Source organism: Phocoena sinus, chromosome 17 (genome assembly GCF_008692025.1).
Source record: "Phocoena sinus isolate mPhoSin1 chromosome 17, mPhoSin1.pri, whole genome shotgun sequence".
In the NCBI taxonomy this organism is placed as follows: Eukaryota; Metazoa; Chordata; class Mammalia; order Artiodactyla; family Phocoenidae; genus Phocoena; species Phocoena sinus.
Window position 1 is genome coordinate 52,013,396 of NC_045779.1, and position 17,565 is coordinate 52,030,960.

General features: G+C 35.8%; 1 protein-coding gene across 2 annotated transcripts in view; it reads right to left on the reverse strand.

Moving 5' to 3' along the window:
- Nucleotides 1–2,842: 2,842 nt before the first annotated feature.
- NUDCD1 (NudC domain containing 1) overlaps nucleotides 2,843–17,565 on the reverse strand; it is an 89,179-nt gene continuing 74,456 nt past the window's right edge. For both annotated transcript variants that reach the window (XM_032610401.1, XM_032610400.1), the window contains 2 exons: nucleotides 6,439–6,598; nucleotides 2,843–4,214 (listed from right to left, as the gene is read on the reverse strand). In XM_032610401.1, the coding sequence (XP_032466292.1) occupies nucleotides 3,922–4,214; nucleotides 6,439–6,598 (453 nt within the window). In that variant the 3' untranslated portion in view covers nucleotides 2,843–3,921. The remainder of the gene's footprint in view (nucleotides 4,215–6,438; nucleotides 6,599–17,565) is intronic.

The window sequence follows — 17,565 nt, forward strand, 5'->3', positions numbered from 1 at the left end:
TTTTCATTCGTTTGTGTGTGGATGTCCAGTTTTGCCAAACCATTTATTGAAGAAATTTTCCTTTCCCCTTGGTATATTATTGACTCTTGTCATAAATTAATTGACCATATATATGGGTGGGTTTATTTCTGGGCTATTTTGTTTCAATGATCTTTGTGTCTGTTTTTATGCCAATACCATACTGTTTTGATTACCATAGCTCTGTAATACAGTTTGAAATCAGGGAGCATGATGCCTCCACCATTGTTCTTCTTAAGAGACTGCTTTGGATTTTTGTAGTCTTTTGTGGTTGCATATAAATTTCAGGTTTGTTCTATTTTTGTGAAAAATCCCATTAGAATTTTAACAGGGATTGCATTAGAGCTGTAGATAGCTTTGAGTAGCATTTGCTCCCAATCCGTGAGCATGGGATGCCTTCGTATTTATTTTGTCATCTTCAGTTTCTTTCACCTCCTTGACTAAATTTATTTGTAAGTATTTTGTTCTTTTTTAATGCAATTGTAAATGGGATTGCTTTATTTCTCTGATGGTTTGTTATTAGTGTATAGGAACTCAACAGGTTTTTGTATATTGATTTTTTTAATCTGCAACTTTACCTAATTCATTGGATCTAAGTTTTTTTGGTGGAGTCTTTAGTGTTTAATATATATAGTCATGTCATCTGTGAATAGTGAGTTTTACTTCTTCCTTTCCAACTTGGACACCTTTTGTTTCATCTAATTACTATGGCTGGGACTTCCAATATTATGTTGAATAAAAGTGCCGAGAGCGGGCATCCTTGTCTTGTTCCTGACCTTAGAGGGAAAGATTTCACTTTTCATCATTGAGTATGATGTTAGCTGTAGGCTTGTCATATACGGCCTTTATTATGTTGCAGTATGTTCCCTCTATACTCACTTTGTTGAGACTTTTTATCATAAATGGATGTTGAAATTTGTCAAATGCTTTTTCTGTATCTAAATTAATGTGATGTATCACGTTGATTGATTAGCAAATATTGAATCATCCTTACATCCCTATAATAAATCCCACTTGATCATGGTGTGTAATCCTTTTGATATATTGTGAATTTGGTTTGCTAATATTTTATTGAGAATTTTAATATCTATGTTCATCAGGGATATTGGCCTGTAAGTTTCTTTACTTGTGGCATTCCTGGTATAGTTTTGGTATCAGGGTAATGCTGGTCACCTCAAATGAGTTTGGATGGGTTCCCTCTTCTGTATTTTTGGAAGAGTTTGGGAAGAATTGGTATTAATTCTTTAAATTTTGGTAGAATTCACCAGTGAAGCCGTCTGGTCCTGGTCTTTTGTTTGTTGGGAGATTTTTTATTACTCCTTACTAGTAATCAGTCTGTTAAGATTTTCTATTTCTGCATGATTCAGTCTTGATAGGTTATACGTTTCTAGGAATTTATCCATTTTCTGTGTTACAAAGTTGTTAGCATATAATTTTTCATAGTAGTCCCTTATGATGCTTTTCTTTGGTTAATTTCTTGAACTTTATTATCCTCTTCCTGACCCTTCCCACTGGCAACTCTTTTGTCTGTTCTCATATGGGTTCCAGACCTGGTTAAATGTCTTTCTAATAGAGCAACTCCACCTACCCCCCACCTACTTCTTTACTCAAAGAGAAAATTCACCTGGAAACCACTAGACTATTCGTCTTTAAGTTAACACTGTATTATCATTAGCCCTGAAAATATGTTATGGTACATAGCTGATGCTTACTAAACACTGATATAATGAATATTGTTAAATGACTCCATATGAAAAACACAAAATACCACTTTATTACTATCATAAATATTTTATAAATTCCCATTTATAATTTATGGTAAAAAAGATTAACAAAACACAAGGTACTACGTTCATAGCACTTGTTGTATATATCTCTTTAGAACATTATTCAAACTGAGTTAAATATTTGTGGAATCCTTGAAACATTTCAAGAAAACATGACTTGGAATCACTGCTCTAGACCTGTTACTCTCTTAACATAGATCAATATGCAAAAATATTTAGGACTAGTTATCCTGATAGGTTTCAATTCAACATTAATCATGTTAAAAATCACATATACAAAGGAAAGAAATTACCATATGTAAATTTGCATATATATATTGTCATATGGTTAATTAAGCACATTAATCTGTATTTTTCTTAAATTCCCTAAGAGGGTATTTATAATCTCTGAGGTAAATTTTAAAGAAAATTTAAATGTACTGTCACATAACAAAGGCTTTTAATAGTTCACTGTCAAAATAGTCTTGTTTCATTAAATTTTACAGTGACACTAAAAAGTTCTGCAAATATCACTGTTTTGTTTTTTGGTTCAGCCATACTTTTTTTTTTTTTTTCCTGTGGTCATGATCTCTTGATGCTAGATAGCTCTCTAGTCCTCTTTCCTAGTACTAACAGAGTACCATTAGGACTCCACTGTCACTACCAGTTCTCAGGACTTTTCCCAACTTTTTATCTAGCGTCCCAGTACTTCTCTCCAGGAAACCGCTTTCTGACATAGTGTTTAGAACATGCATGTAATCCCCATCTTTTTCCTCCTTTTCTGTCTCTCAAACTTATTTTTCCTTCTTTCACTAAAATTTAGTTCAGCCAAACACTAGTCTAGATAGGCAAGAGATATGTTAGGAACAAATGTTTCCTATCTTGTACTCTTTTCTTCATTTTCTGCCTCTTATATTAAAGTCTCAATTCCCCTATTATAATATAAAGTTTAACTTGAAGTATATATAAGAAGCATACAAAAATGGTATAGAAGTAAACAATTTTCCAGGTAAATGCACACCAAAAGAAATCCAAGGAAATACTATAAGAAGCTAAAATTCATGGCAAACCATATTTAATGTATAAACAAACAGGATTACTTTTTTCTTAACTGTAGAAATGTAAGGAGAACTACGAGGATGAATTATAATTTGTATGGTAGACTGTTACATAAGTGGCTCCCAGTGAATCATACCACCTGCTATCTGTATCCTCGTGTACTCCACTCTCACACTGACTCTAGACTTGCTTTGTTCAATGGAAGATGAGCAAATATGATGCAAGTGCAGGCTTGATAAACTCTTGTACATTAGGGCTTGCCCTCTTGTAATGTTTTTTTCTGTCATGGGAAGAAACACGGTCTAGCTTACTGGAGGAGGAAAGGCCATGCAGACCAGAGACAGTCAAGTCAATGAACCATGAAAAATTATAAAACATCCTGTTTTAAACCACTGAGTTTTGGAGTGGTTTGTTATATGGCAATGGATAAGAGCTACACTTCATAGAACCTTATCATCTCTCTTTATTTATGTCTGTGGAAGACCAAATGGATAAAATTTAAATAAAATAAAGCTATATTTAATATGAAAAAACACTTAAGGTCTCTCAGCAAAGTTTAACAGTACTAGACCTGCTGTACCTGTTATATTTCTCCCTCTACCCCAGCTATTCAGTCCATTTAAAAAGTATTTACAAGAATCAACACTTTAACTATTATCCTATACATTCTATAGGTAAAGAAGTAGAAACTGTATCAGTGAACAAAGAATACATGATAAATATTTTTATTTAAACATGAATTGTACATCTTTCATATAAAAGATGAGATTCTAGCCTGTTTTATTGTACATCTTTCATATAAAAGATGAGATTCTAGCCTATTTTTAAAAAATTAATTTTACTTGCTAATACTATCTTTACATTTTTTACAGAAGCTAATTTTCTCTAAATTTGCAGCTTCATTCTATAGCTCTTAAAGACTCATAATCTCGAATATATTTCCAATATCCTTTAAAAAATAAATTCATACAAGATAATTTTAACACAATAAAAACGTAACAGATTACAGCACAACTGCCCAGCCTTCCAGCTACCACTGAATACTTTTCAGTACAGAGAAGCCAACATGTTGGAGTAATTAGTTCTCTGTATTTACCTTTATTAAAAAGAGGTTTTTGGTAGTGAGAACAAATAATCTCTCATTTGTTGCTTGAAAGCCTAAAATAGGATCACTGGTTTCTAGGCTTGCTACTTGCTGCTTAGCAACCTGCCCTACTTGCCTGCCTTCCTTCCTATTGTAAAGTACAGTGGACATGGGAGTGGGCTGACGATAGATGAAAACTCGTCGAAGGCACTCGCAAAGGGCTGCATAAGAGTAATTTGGAGCACAGGCAAAAAATTTTTTGTCTCTCTTTGATGCTTGGACGTAGCCTGCCAAGAAATATGAGACAAAAAAAAAAAAGAAAAAGTATATATTAAACAGAAGGGAAAAACAGTGATTTAACATTCAGTAGTTCATAAATCTTATTATAAATTGAAAGGATTAAATAAAAAATATATATCATAGATACTCAACAGTTGTTAAATTCTGAACCATGAATGACTAACCACAATCAATCTCTCCCAAATGGTGCAAAATTAAAGCATTAATTCCTAAGGAAAATAGTTTCATCCCTTCAAAAAAAAGCACAGTATAGTTCCTATATAATTTCCATGAATAATTAAAACATTAAAAATCTAACACACTAAAAACATGCCAAAATATCTTTAAATAATAGAGTACATCAATCAGAGATGTGGCATTGCAGCTTTTCTTTTTTCTTATCAAATAAATGGGAAAATGTTTATAGGATGTATTATAAAGTTATTTTAGGAGTGTGTGCATAATGCAGACCCCATGCCCAAAGGTACTAATATGCACAATGCATTCCCATTATTTCTGTAATGTTAGTGGTATTTTTATACACAAATACCAACACTGTAACAGGATTTGTACTTCACCTCTCAGAATAAGCAGAGCCTTGAGACCACTACAAATTCAAAGAAAATTCAAGTATCTTTTTAAAAAAATTCCACTGGGATGTCCCTTGAAAACTAATTAAAATTTGAAATAATCTTTTTAAAAATTATCTTTATAGTCTAAAAGAGCATTTATGTTCTGAAATAAAAATTAGAATTTTCAGATTGGGACATGATTACTGAACATTATAACATGTGAGAGAGGAAATATAACACTAATGTAAACTGAGACCTCATCAAACAATGAATGAGCGAAGGAACCACTGAGCACAGGCAGATCAATGCTGGTTTTTTAATATTAAGCAGGGCTTGAGGAGGAAAAATTAGAGAGGACACAGACACCTATTTGAGAGCCTAGATTTAGCTCTCCAGGCTAATCTTGACAAATAATGTATATAACATCTCAAGACTACACACCTAATGTAATGTTGATTTAACTTAAACTCAAGCATAATAGAATTCCATTATACTAGGGGATTTAGGAATACAAAAGGAATATCTGAAAATTAAGATAAAGCTTTCCTCTTACTGAAAAAAACAGGAGAATAAAAAATCCGGAATTTTAGTAGAACTAGAAATTACGTGGCTAAATTATTCAATCAAACTTTATTTCAGGTCATAAAAATCCATTTGGAGTCTGAATTAACCAGTTTAACAGCCCATATTATTAACTATAAGGGATAATTGAAAAAAATCTCCTCTACAATTAGGGTTGTACATATACAGCAATCACAATGCATAATTTTACTTCCTGCTGGCAGTTTAAAATAACCTTTCAATAAAGCAATAGCTGTGGTCAATTCATATAAAAAATTTCTCCCACACAATACTAATGTATTTTATCATTGTGTAAGTCTACAATTATGTAGCTCAAAATGTTTCAAGCTCTAGGTTTAAAACCAGTATTTTCGGGGCTTCCCTGGTGGCGCAGTTGTTGAGAGTCAGGCAGGGGACACGGGTTCATGCCCTGGTCCGGGAGGATCCCACATGCCGCAGAGCGGCTGGGCCCGTGAGCCATGGCCGCTGAGCCTGCACGTCCGGAGCCTGTGCTCTGCGGCGGGAGAGGCCACAGCGGTGAGAGGCCCGTGTACCACAAAAAAAAAAAAAAACCAGTATTTTCCCTTTTATCCTACAGAATAAATTTCATTTCTGCTTATCATCATCTTCCCTAAGTGTTTTCATTATAATGGCTGTTTTTCACATAAGTTCCATGAAAGATGTCTCATAATGTGCTTTACCTTAGAGCAATTCCATGATTACTGAAGACTACTCTGAAGAAACCTGAATACAAGTTCCATGTAGGGTACTGTCAAGCCCCTTGTTCATATTCTGATATTGTATAGCTTAGTTGGAATAAGCAAATAACTGATTAGAATGATTCATGCAGTTAGATAAACCACTTTGATTTCTATTCTGTGCTGATCTTCTGCACAAGCATAAAAACAAATTAGTCCTACTGTTCCAAAAGTACTAACATTCATCAACTATGTGCAAGCAACCAAATTATAGCACAAATCAATCCAAGCATACTTAGGACAGCTCAAATTTAAATGAACCCAAAAACTTAAAAAAAAAAAAAAAAGAATTGACTAATTTTCAATATAAAGGAAAAAGTTGTCAAAGAGCTTGCTTATACCTAAAGCATTGAAAGTTGCGATATGCTCCCACATATCGTCTTGGTTGCCAGAGTGTGGTTGCCAGAGAAGGGCATCAACATCATGGCGCAGACAGAAGCAGGGCATTTCTTCAGGATCCACTATGACAGAGAAAAGGTACTGGTTGCTTCCAAGATTCACCTAAAATAAAAAGTGACCAAAAATCATTTACTCAACAACAAACTAATAGTAATAAGGAAGACAGCTGACACACAGAACTACATGTCAACAACTGTTCTAAACTTTTTACACACCTAAAACTGATGAATAAATCTTCATAACGCTCCTGGGAGAAATGTGCTACTGTTAGGTCTATCTTAAAGCCGAGGAAAGTGATGCAACAAAGGATGTAAGTAACTTGCCCATGGTCAGCCTGGTAATAAGTTGTGCAGCTGAGATTTGAATCTGGAGTCTGTGTTCTTAGCCACTACACTATAGTATTTGTCAACTGTTAGTAACTAGTTTACAACATGCTATAAAGCACCAATTTTATAGGCAGAATATTTTTTAAACCACAGAATACAAATATGAAGTTTACAAATGCTAACTTGTAATAATAACTACCAAGAATCAACGACAGCTACTATGATTTATGAGCACAATCTATGTGCCAGACACGTTACAAATATTAACGTCAATAACCCACTAGGCTGTTATTATCTTCATAGATGGAAGAATATACTTGAGAGAGCTTGAGTAACTTATTCTAGGCTACACAGAAAAATCACAATGCTAGGATTCAAACGCAGATCTGTTTACAAATTATTGACTTTGTATTGTCTATTTACAATAAAATGTCAAGAATGTTCATTATGTTAATAACTTTATTGCAATATTGATGGCTAAAGGAACTCATTTTACTACAGACTCATTAGGTTGAGGCTCATAACTGGATTCCATCTATAGGAATACTTTTTTTTTTAATGGAAAGAGGTTGCAGTGACATTCTTCATTACAAATGCTGTTTATCAGTTAAAAATGCCTAAATACCAACAAAAATCATATCAGATACAGAAAACATAAAATATGCATAGCACTTAATAAACAATGAATTGCTTCCATGAGTTTTAGAGCAGACGAGAATAAAATGTTGGGTTGAAATTAAAGGTGGAGACCTGACCTATGTTCAACAGGGAAAGCTGTGAAGTGGCTCTCCCACACAGGCTACTGGTCACAGGAGCATCCAGAGACAGAGCAACCTGATTTGTGTTGCTGCAACAATGCCAAGGGATAGGGCTTTTGGGTGGGGCCGGTACTTGTTCTCTGCAGAAGAGGAACAGGCTGGCACACAGTGTTCACAGACTATTTCTTCTCTCCCTTTGCTCCTGATAATCACTGGCTAAGTGAGGTTTATTTTCAAAATCACTGCCAACTGACTGGCCTTTTATATTACGGTAAGTTTTATTGTCAAATTCAGTTTTTCTGTAGTTTGAACTGTGTTCTCATTACTTTCAGTTTTATACTTTTCCTTAATGCATGTTTCAGCAAATAGTTTGTGGATCTGCCCCTCAGAAAGTGAACACATTATTCCTCAAATAAGATGTGGATGTTTTAAATATAATTATCTGTAAGTTTTACAAACAAATTATAATAAACTAGTCTGATGGAACTAACTGCAAATATAATTTACTGTGAGATAAAACACTCCCTTTACATGAGATAATTTTTTCTTTATGTAGTAAGAGACCTGTGATATTCATTTAATAAATTCTAGCCCTCCTAGTCTTCATTTTAAAATCAAGTATTCCATACAGATAAATAAAAAAGATTACACCACTTAAGATGTATGATACTTATTAGGTTGGTCAGCAGCCATGTTAGGAAAATTTATAATTCCATTCAAAGGTTGCAAGCTAAGAGTAGACAAAGGAACTGCAGATAAACACTGCTTTTAAGATAACACCTAAAAATGGTTTCATCTTTCTCATGGTAGTTACTGAAACCTCTTGATAATTCTTTATTCCTTTTACTACTTTTTCTTGCCTCACTGCACTAGCTAGGAGCTCCAGCATGATCCTGACTAGGAGTAATGAGGGCAAACACCCTTGCCTATCTTTTGCACAGGCTCCGGACGCACAGGCTCAGCGGCCACGGCGCACAGGCCCAGCCGCTCCGCGGCATGTGGGATCCTCCCACCCGTGTCCCCTGCCATTGGCAGGCGGACTCCCAACCACTGCGCCACCAGGGAAGCCCGCCTGTTACCAATCTTAGGGGAAAGCATTCTAGTATTTTTACTATTTTTACCATGAAATACGATGTTAACACTAGGTTTTTCAAGGAGGCAGTTACCTTCAACTCCTAGTTTGCTAAGCACTTTTATCATAAACAGATACTAAGTTTTGTCAATTCTTTTTCTGCATCTACTAGAACGGTCAAATATTTTTCTTCTTTAGTCTGATGATACACTGAATTATGTTGATTGATACTTGAATGTTGATGAATCAGCCTTGAATTCCCTGGGTAAACACTACTTGGTCATGATGTATTCTTTGTACTTACTGCTGGATTTCATTTACTAATATTTTACTGAGGACTTTTGATCTATATTCATGAGGGATACTGGTGTGGTTTTTAATTTTTTTCCTGTTTTCCTTTCTGTCATGTCTTTGCTATCAGGGTAATGCTGGCCTTATAAAACAAGGTGGGAGGTGTTCCTTCCTCTTCTATTTTCTGGAAGTATAGAATTGGTATTGTTTGTTCATTTGGTAGAGCAAACCAGTGAAGCACCCTAGGTCTGGAGATTTGACAGAAGGTTCCTAACAATAAATTCAGTCTCTTTAACAGATACAGGACTATTAAGGTTATCTATTTCTTTTTCAGTGAACTGTGGTAATGCTTGTCTTTCAAGGAATTAGCTTCACTTAAATTGTCAAATATATGAAAATAGAGTTGTTTATAACATCCCATTATTACACTTTACTGTCTTTTGGACTTGTCCTGACACGTCCATTTTTATTTCTGATATGGTAATTTGTGTTGTCTTTTTCCTTGGTTACTCTGGCTAGAGACTTACCAATTTTGATCTTTTCATTGGTTTTATTATTTTCAGTTTTCAGTTTCACTCATTTCTGCTTTGTAAGTTTCCTTCCTCTACTTTAGACTTGGTTTGCTCTTCTTTTCCTGGTTTAAGATGGAAGCTTAAATTATAAAATTGAGACACTTTTTCTATTGTAATATAACATGTAATGCCATAAATTTCCTTCTAAGCACTGCTTTAGCTGCATCCCATATGTGCTGTTTCATTTTCGTTCGATTCAAAATATTTCCTACTTCCTTTGTGAGTTCCACTATGACTCATAGGTTATTCAGAAATGTATTTAATTTCCAGATACTTGTGGATTTTCCAGATGTTTCTATTATTAATTTCTAATTTAATTGTTATGGCCAGAGAACATTCTGTTCATGATTCTTATTCTTTTAAATTATTGACATTTATTTTATGGCCCAGAATATGGTCTATTTTGGCAAATGTTCCATGTCCCTTCTGGGATTCCAACTAGATGTATAGTAGACCATCTGATATTGCCCCACAGCTCTTGGATGCTCTGTTTTTTTGTTTTTAACCCCACCCCACTTCAACCCTCTTAGGTTAGTAAAAATTAGCAGAACTGAAATCAATCTTCCAGGTTACTGATTTTTTTTCCCCTCAGATGTATTGAGTATACTGATGAGCTTGTTGAAGGCATTCTTCTCTTGTTGCTGTGGGTTTTTTTTTTTTTTTAAACTTCAAGCATTTTTAATCGACTCTTACAGTTTCTCTCTGCAACTTTTCTGCTAGAGGCTTTAACATATTAACCACAGTTACTTTAAATCCTTTGTCTGGTAGTTCCAAAATAGGGGTCATCTCTGGGTCTGGTTTGTTTCCCCTTGTTTCTTGACAGCAGGATATTTTTTACTTCTTTTTGTGTGTCTTGTAACCTTTGACTGAATACTGGATGTAAAAAACTGTAGAGACTGAGGTAAGCAGTATTTATGCCTGGTAATGGACACATTTCTTTTGCTAGGCCAAAGCAAAAGTGTGGGTGGTCATGACAGAGGGAGGTTGAGAAAGGGCTAAGAAAGGGCTGATCTGAGCTTGAATTCTGTTGTTGCTATGGTTACCTTCAGTGCATCACCAACTTCAAATTCCTTCAGTGTTACTTTGCACTCCGGTGGGGACTGAGATGCTGGAGGATTTTCCCCAACTGTACTGTTCCACCCCTAACTTTAGGCCTTCACCATACATCCTCATTTCAGAGAGTCTCCCTATGCTCTTACTCCTTCCCTAGTGGTAGATTATTATTGCCTGTTACTTGGTGCTTCTCAGCCTTGATGATGGTGGATGGAAGGATATAGGCAGAGGGTTCTCTTGGTTCAGCCTCAGTATTGGGCCTTGTGTCCTTGGGTTTGGGCCTTTTTAGTGATACTGCCATAGGAGAATTCTAATAATCTACCCTTGATTTCCTGCCCCTGCCCCAGGCATAGCGGTGGTGTTTTAAAATTATTTTTATTTTCCCCTGGCTGCTGTGGGTCTTATTCTGAGCCCTTAGGATAAGATCTGATGCTCTTCCCTCAGCAGCTTAAGGCTTTTGCTACTTAAGGAAAATAAACCAGGCAGGACTTCATTCTTCTTTTCACAGCAGAAGATACTTCCCTTCTCCAATGCTGCATCACCAGGGTGGCTTTCCCCCTGTCTGTCTCCTCCCCTGCTCCCCGTCTTCCGCATCAGGCCCTGGTCAAGGTCCATAAAGAGGATTTGTAAATCCCATGGGTTCTATACCTTCTTGTTAGCCCCCACTACGCTTTTAGCAGTTTGTTGGATTTTCCTTACCCACTTACATGGCAATCCTTTCTTCTTCCCATGTTCAGATGAACCAGCTCTCCTATCCAATCTCTCCTTGGTGGTACCTGTTTTTCCCTTGGATTTCAAGCTAGTTGATTGTGCTGTAACCTCAGATTTTTTTTTAACCTCTGAAAAATTTTTTTAAAGTAATGATTCTACAGATTATCCAGGCTTCTCTTGTTGTTACATTGGGAGAGACACTCTTTCCAGCTTTCCAGACCCTAGACTGAACTAGAAGTCCCCTGCTCACTGTTTACAAACTTGCCTAAAAAGCAAGCCACTTATAATGAGCAGACTGGTGATAGTTCAATATCCACAAGAGCTTCCATATACCCAAGTAGGCTCCCACACCCTGGCTTCTACCAGAGTAGATAACTAACTTAAAGGCAAACATCTTTTATCCATTGATTTATGAAATGGTTAGACTGAAGTGTTTTCTTGAACAGGTGCTTCCCATAGGGGATGGTGGCTGGCCAAAAACAGTAAATCCTCTTCTGAAATGCCAGAAATGAACAATTAACACAAACATACAGCCAATAAGAAAGAGAGGCAAAAGACATACCCAGAGAGACTACAGAAAGCAGAAATCATGAGGTAGGAAGTGAATCACAGAGGTATGAGCAGCAGAAGCAAGTAAAGAAGTGGTGATGTGATGATAATGGCACAGCACTACAGTAGACAGCGAGGGACACTTGATTCTCAGGAGACAAGGAGATTACCTTGTCATCAGAACTATGTGCTATTTTCTAAACAATGTTTCCCTTCTCTTTTAGGTCGAACTTGCAAATGCATTTGTTTACAGAATGACCTTCTATTATTTCTCTATGAGATCTAAAGAGATTGTTTCCACTATTCCTTATAGTCGCCACATATGTTCACACTAAATATCTACGACTTGTGGTAACGAGAGGTCTTCTCTGCTCTTTGCAACCTTTGCAAGTCCAGATGAAAGGATTTTGTCCAAAAAAGAAAATCAGGATTAAGATTGCAAACTGAAGCAAACTAGTTTTGCTAATAAGTTAATTAAGTGAATGAAAATAAAGTGCAAAAATTAAAAAGTACAATTCAAATTAAGTGCACTTTTTGTATGATGCTATAGAAACAAAAAAACTCAATAAGGGAAAGAAAATGTTTGAAGAACAACAAAGACATGTCATCATTAATTTGAAGCAGACAAAACAGGGAAATAAGATGTTATTCATTATCTGGCAGTTACCTGTAAGAATCAACCTGTGAGAATCAAGAACAAGATGTTCAATTCAAAGTCTTAAAATAGAAAAATCTGCAACCTAGAATACTCTACGCAGCAACATTATCATTTAGAATAGGAGAGAGAAAGAATTTCTCAGTCAAGCAAAAACCAAAAGACTAAAGCAATACTAAACCTATCCTGAAAAGAAATAGTGAAAGGTCTTCTCTAAATAGAACGGAAGCAAGAAGATATAGGAAAGAGAAGCTCACAATTGGAAAGTAAATCACTTAAATAAGCCAGTATACACATCAAAAAGAAAAAAAAAAAGCTATTTGTGAAAGTGATGATAAACACAAGGGACAGCAAAAGGATAAACTAAACATAAAGATGTAAAAGAGGACATCAAAATCATAAAATGTGGGGGAGAGTAAGAAAATGTAGATTGTTTTTTTTTTTAGAATGTGTTTGAGCCTATATGACTATCAGTCTAAAGCAAGCAGCTATTGGAAGGGGTTAACATACTTGAAAAACACGGTAATCACAAATCAATAACAATAGATTCACAAAAACCAAATAAAGGACACAAGCATAAAATAAAAGGAAATCATCAAACCACAAAAAGAACAACAAAAAGAAACAAAGAAGAAACATAGAATCAATTGGAAAACAAAGTTTAAATGGCAATAAATACAGAGTTATCAATAATTATCTGAAATGTCAATGGACTTGAGTGCTCCAATCAAAAGACACAGTATGGCAGACTGGATAAAAAAACAAGAGCCTTACATAATGCTGCATACATAAGATCCACTTTAGGGCAAAGGACACACATAGATTGAAAGTGAGGGGATGGAAAAAGATATTTCACACAAACGGAAATGACAGGAAAGCAGGAGTTGCAATACTCATATGAGACAAAACAGACTTTAAACAAAGGCCATAAAGACAAAGAAGGACACTATATAATGATAAAAGGATCAATACAAGAAGAGGACAGAGACCTACTAGAGCATGGACTATGTGAAGGGGGAGGGGTAGGCTGTGATGAGGTGAGAGAGTGGCATGGACATATATACACTACCAAGCGTAAAGTGGATAGCTAGTAGGAAGCAGCTGCATAGCACAGGGAGATCAGCTAGGTGGTTTGTGACCACCTAGAGGGGTGGGAGAGGGAGGGTGGGAGGGAGGGAGATGCAGGAGGGAAGAGAAATGGGAACGTGTATATGTATAACTGATTCACTTTGTTATAAAGCAGAAACTAACACACCATTGTAAAGCAATTATACTCCAATAAAGATGTTAAAAAAAAGAAGAGGATTTTACACTCTTTATACTCGTCAACATATATGCACCTAATATAGGAGCACCCAAGTACATAAAACAAAAACAGACATAAAGGGAGAAACTGATGGGAATACAATGATAGTAGGAGACTAACACCCCACTCACATCAATGGACAGATACTCTAGACAGAAAATCAAGAAGGCAAAGATATCCTAAATGATACAACAGAACAGTTAGAGTTAATTGACATTTTCAGGATTACATCCAAAAAACACAGAACACACATTCTTTTCAAGTGGACATGGAACATTCTCTAAGATTGACCAAACGGCACAAAACAAAATCTGGTATAAAGATTATTTCAAGCATCTTTGACAATGGCACGAAACCAGAAATCAACCATGGAAAAAGAAATGAGAAAAAAAAGATTACATGGAGACCAAACAACATACTAAAAAAGCAACTGGTCAATGAGGAAATTAAAAAATATCTGGAGACAAATGACAATGAAAACACAACCATACAAAATCTATGGGATGCAGCAAAAGCAGTTCTTAGAGTTCATAGCGATACAGGCCTTTCTCAAAACACAAGGAAAATCTCAAACAACCGAACCTACCACCTAAAAGAAAAAGAACAAACAAAACCTAAAGTCAGCAGAAGGAAAGAAATAATAAAGATCAGAGAGAAAATAAATAAGAGATTAAAAAACAATACAAAAAAAATCAATAAAACCGAGAGCTGGTTCTTTGAAAGGTAAAATAAGAAATGAAAAAGGAGAAATCTCAACTGATGCCGCAGAAATACAAAAAAAACCATAAAAGAGTGCTATGAACAATTATATGCCAACAAATTCGACAACCTAGAAGAAATGGACAACTTTCTAGAAACAGCCCACCAAAACTGAATCAAGAAGAAACAGACAATTTGAACAGACCAATCATTAGAAGTGAAATACAATCTGTAATTTTAAAAAATTCCCTACAAACAAAAGTCTAGGACCAGATGGCTTCACAGGCGAACTCTACCAAACATACAAAGAAGAACTTTTACCCATCCTTCTCAAACTCTCCCAAAAGACTGAAGAGGAGGGAACACTCCCAAAGCCACCATCATTCTGATAGCAAAAGCAAAGACACCACCAAAAAAGAAAATTACAGGCCAATTTATTTGATGAATATAGATGCAAAAATTCTCAACAAAATACTAGCAAACCAAATCTAACAACACATAAAAGAGATATACACCATGACCAAGTGGGTTCATCCCAAGTTCACAAGGATGTTCAAAATATGTAAATCAATCAATGTGATATACCACATGGACAAAAGAAAAGATAAAAACCACCATCATCTCAATAGATGTAGGAAAAGCATTTGACAAAATTCAACATCCATTCATGATAAAGACTCTTACCAAAGTGGGTACAGAGAGAATATATCTTAACATAATAAAAATTATTTATAACAAACCCACAGTCAAAATAATACTCAACAGTGAAAGCTGAAAGCATTCCACAAAAATATGGAAGACAAGGATGCTCACTCTCACCGTTTCTATTCTACATAGTATTGGAAGTTCTAGCCACAGCAGTCAGACAAGAGAAATAAAAGGTATCCAAATAGGAAGAGGGAAAATTGTCACCATATGTAGATGACATGATACCATATATAGAAAACCCTAAAGACTCCACACAAAAAATTACTAGAACTGATAAATGAATTCAGCAAGGTAGCAGGATACAAGATGAACATACAGAAACTGATTGCATTTCTTTACACCAACAATGAAATATCAGAAAGGGAAAATAAAAGAAAAAAAAACCTTTTAAAATAGCAACCCCAAAATAAAATACTTAGGAATAAACCTCACCAAGGAGGTGAAAGACTTATATGTTGAGAACGATAAAACATTAACAAAGGAAACTGAAGATATTTAAAGAAATGGAAAGATACCCCATGCTCTTGGATTGGAATAATTAATATTGTTAAAATGGCCATACTACCCAAAGCAATCTACAGACTTAATGCAATCTCTATCAAATTACCTATGACATTTTTCACACAACTAGATCAAATAATCCTAAAATTTATATTTATATGGAACTATAAAATACCCAGAATTGCCAAAGCAATCCTGAGGAAAAAAAACAAAGCGGGAGGCATAACCCCCCCCAGACTTCAGACAATACTACAAAGCTACAGTAATCAAAACAGTGTGGTACTGGCACTAAAAACAGACCTATAATCAATGGAACAGAATAGAGAGCCCAGAAATAAACCCACATACCTATGGCCAATTAATCTTCAACAAAGGAGGCAAAAATATAAAATGGGAAGAAGTCTCTTCAGCAAGTGGTGCTGGGAAAGCTCGACAGTTGCATGTAAATCAATAAAGTCATAACACACCGTTACACCATGCACAAAAGTAAACTCAAAATGGCTTAAAGACTTAAATATAAGACAAGGCACTGTAAAACTCCTAGAAGAGATCACGGGCAAAACATTCTCTGACATAAATCGTACCAATGTTTTTTAGGTCAGACTCCCAAAGCAATAGAAATAAGAACAAAAATAAACAAATGGGACCTAATCAAACATAAGTTTTTGCACAACAAAGGATACCATAAACAAAACGAAAAGACAGCCTACAGAATGGGAGAAAATATTTGCAAACGATGCAACCGACAAGTGCTTAATTTCCAAAGTATACAAGCAGTTCATACAACTTGACAACAAGAAAACAATCCAATTGAAAAATGGGCAGAAGACCTAAAGAGACATTTCTCCAAAGAAGAAATACGGATGGCCAATAGACACATGAAATGAGGCACATCGCTAATTAGTTAGAGAAATGCAAATCAAAACCACAATGAGGTACCACCACATGCTTCTCAGAATGGCCATCATTAAAAAGTCTACAAATAACAAATGCTGGAGAGAGTGTGGGGAAAAGGGAACCCTCCTACACTGTTGGTGGGAATGTAAGTTGGTGCAGCCACTGCGGAAAACAGTATGGAGGTTCCTCAGAAAACTAAAGTACAATTACCGTATGATCCAGCAATCCCACTCCTGGGCATATATCCAGATAAAACTGTAATTCAAAAAGATACATGCACCCCTATGTTCACAGAAGCAATGTTCACAATAGCCAAGACATGGAAACAACCTAAATGTCCATCAACGGATGAATAGATAAAGAAGATGTGGTATATATATACAATGGAATGCTACTCAGCTATAAAAAAGGACGAAATAGGGGCTTCCCTGGTGGCGCAGTGGTTGAGAGTCCGCCTGCCAATGCAGGGGACACGGGTTCATGCTCCAGTCCGGAAGGATGCCGCGGAGTGGCTGGGCCAGTAAGCCATGGCCGCTGAGCCTGCGCGTCCGGAGCCTGTGCTCTGCAATGGGAGAGGCCACAATAGTGAGAGGCCCGCGTATCACAAAAAAAAAAAAAAACAAAACAAAAACGAAATAATGTCACTTGCAGTAACATGGATGCATCTAGAGATTATCATACTAAGTGAAGTCAGAAAGCAAGACAAATACCATATCACTTATATGTGGAATCAAAAAATGGCACAAATGATCCTATTTACGGAAGAGAAACAGACTCACAGACATAGAGAACAGACTTGTGGTTGCCAAGAGGGAAGGCAGGTGGGGGAGGGATGGACTGGGAGTTTGGGATTAGTAGATGCAAACTATTACATATAGAATGGGTAAACAACAAGGTTCTACTGTATAGTACAGGGAATAATATTCAACATCCTGGGATAAACCACAATAGAAAATAAAATAAAAAAGAAT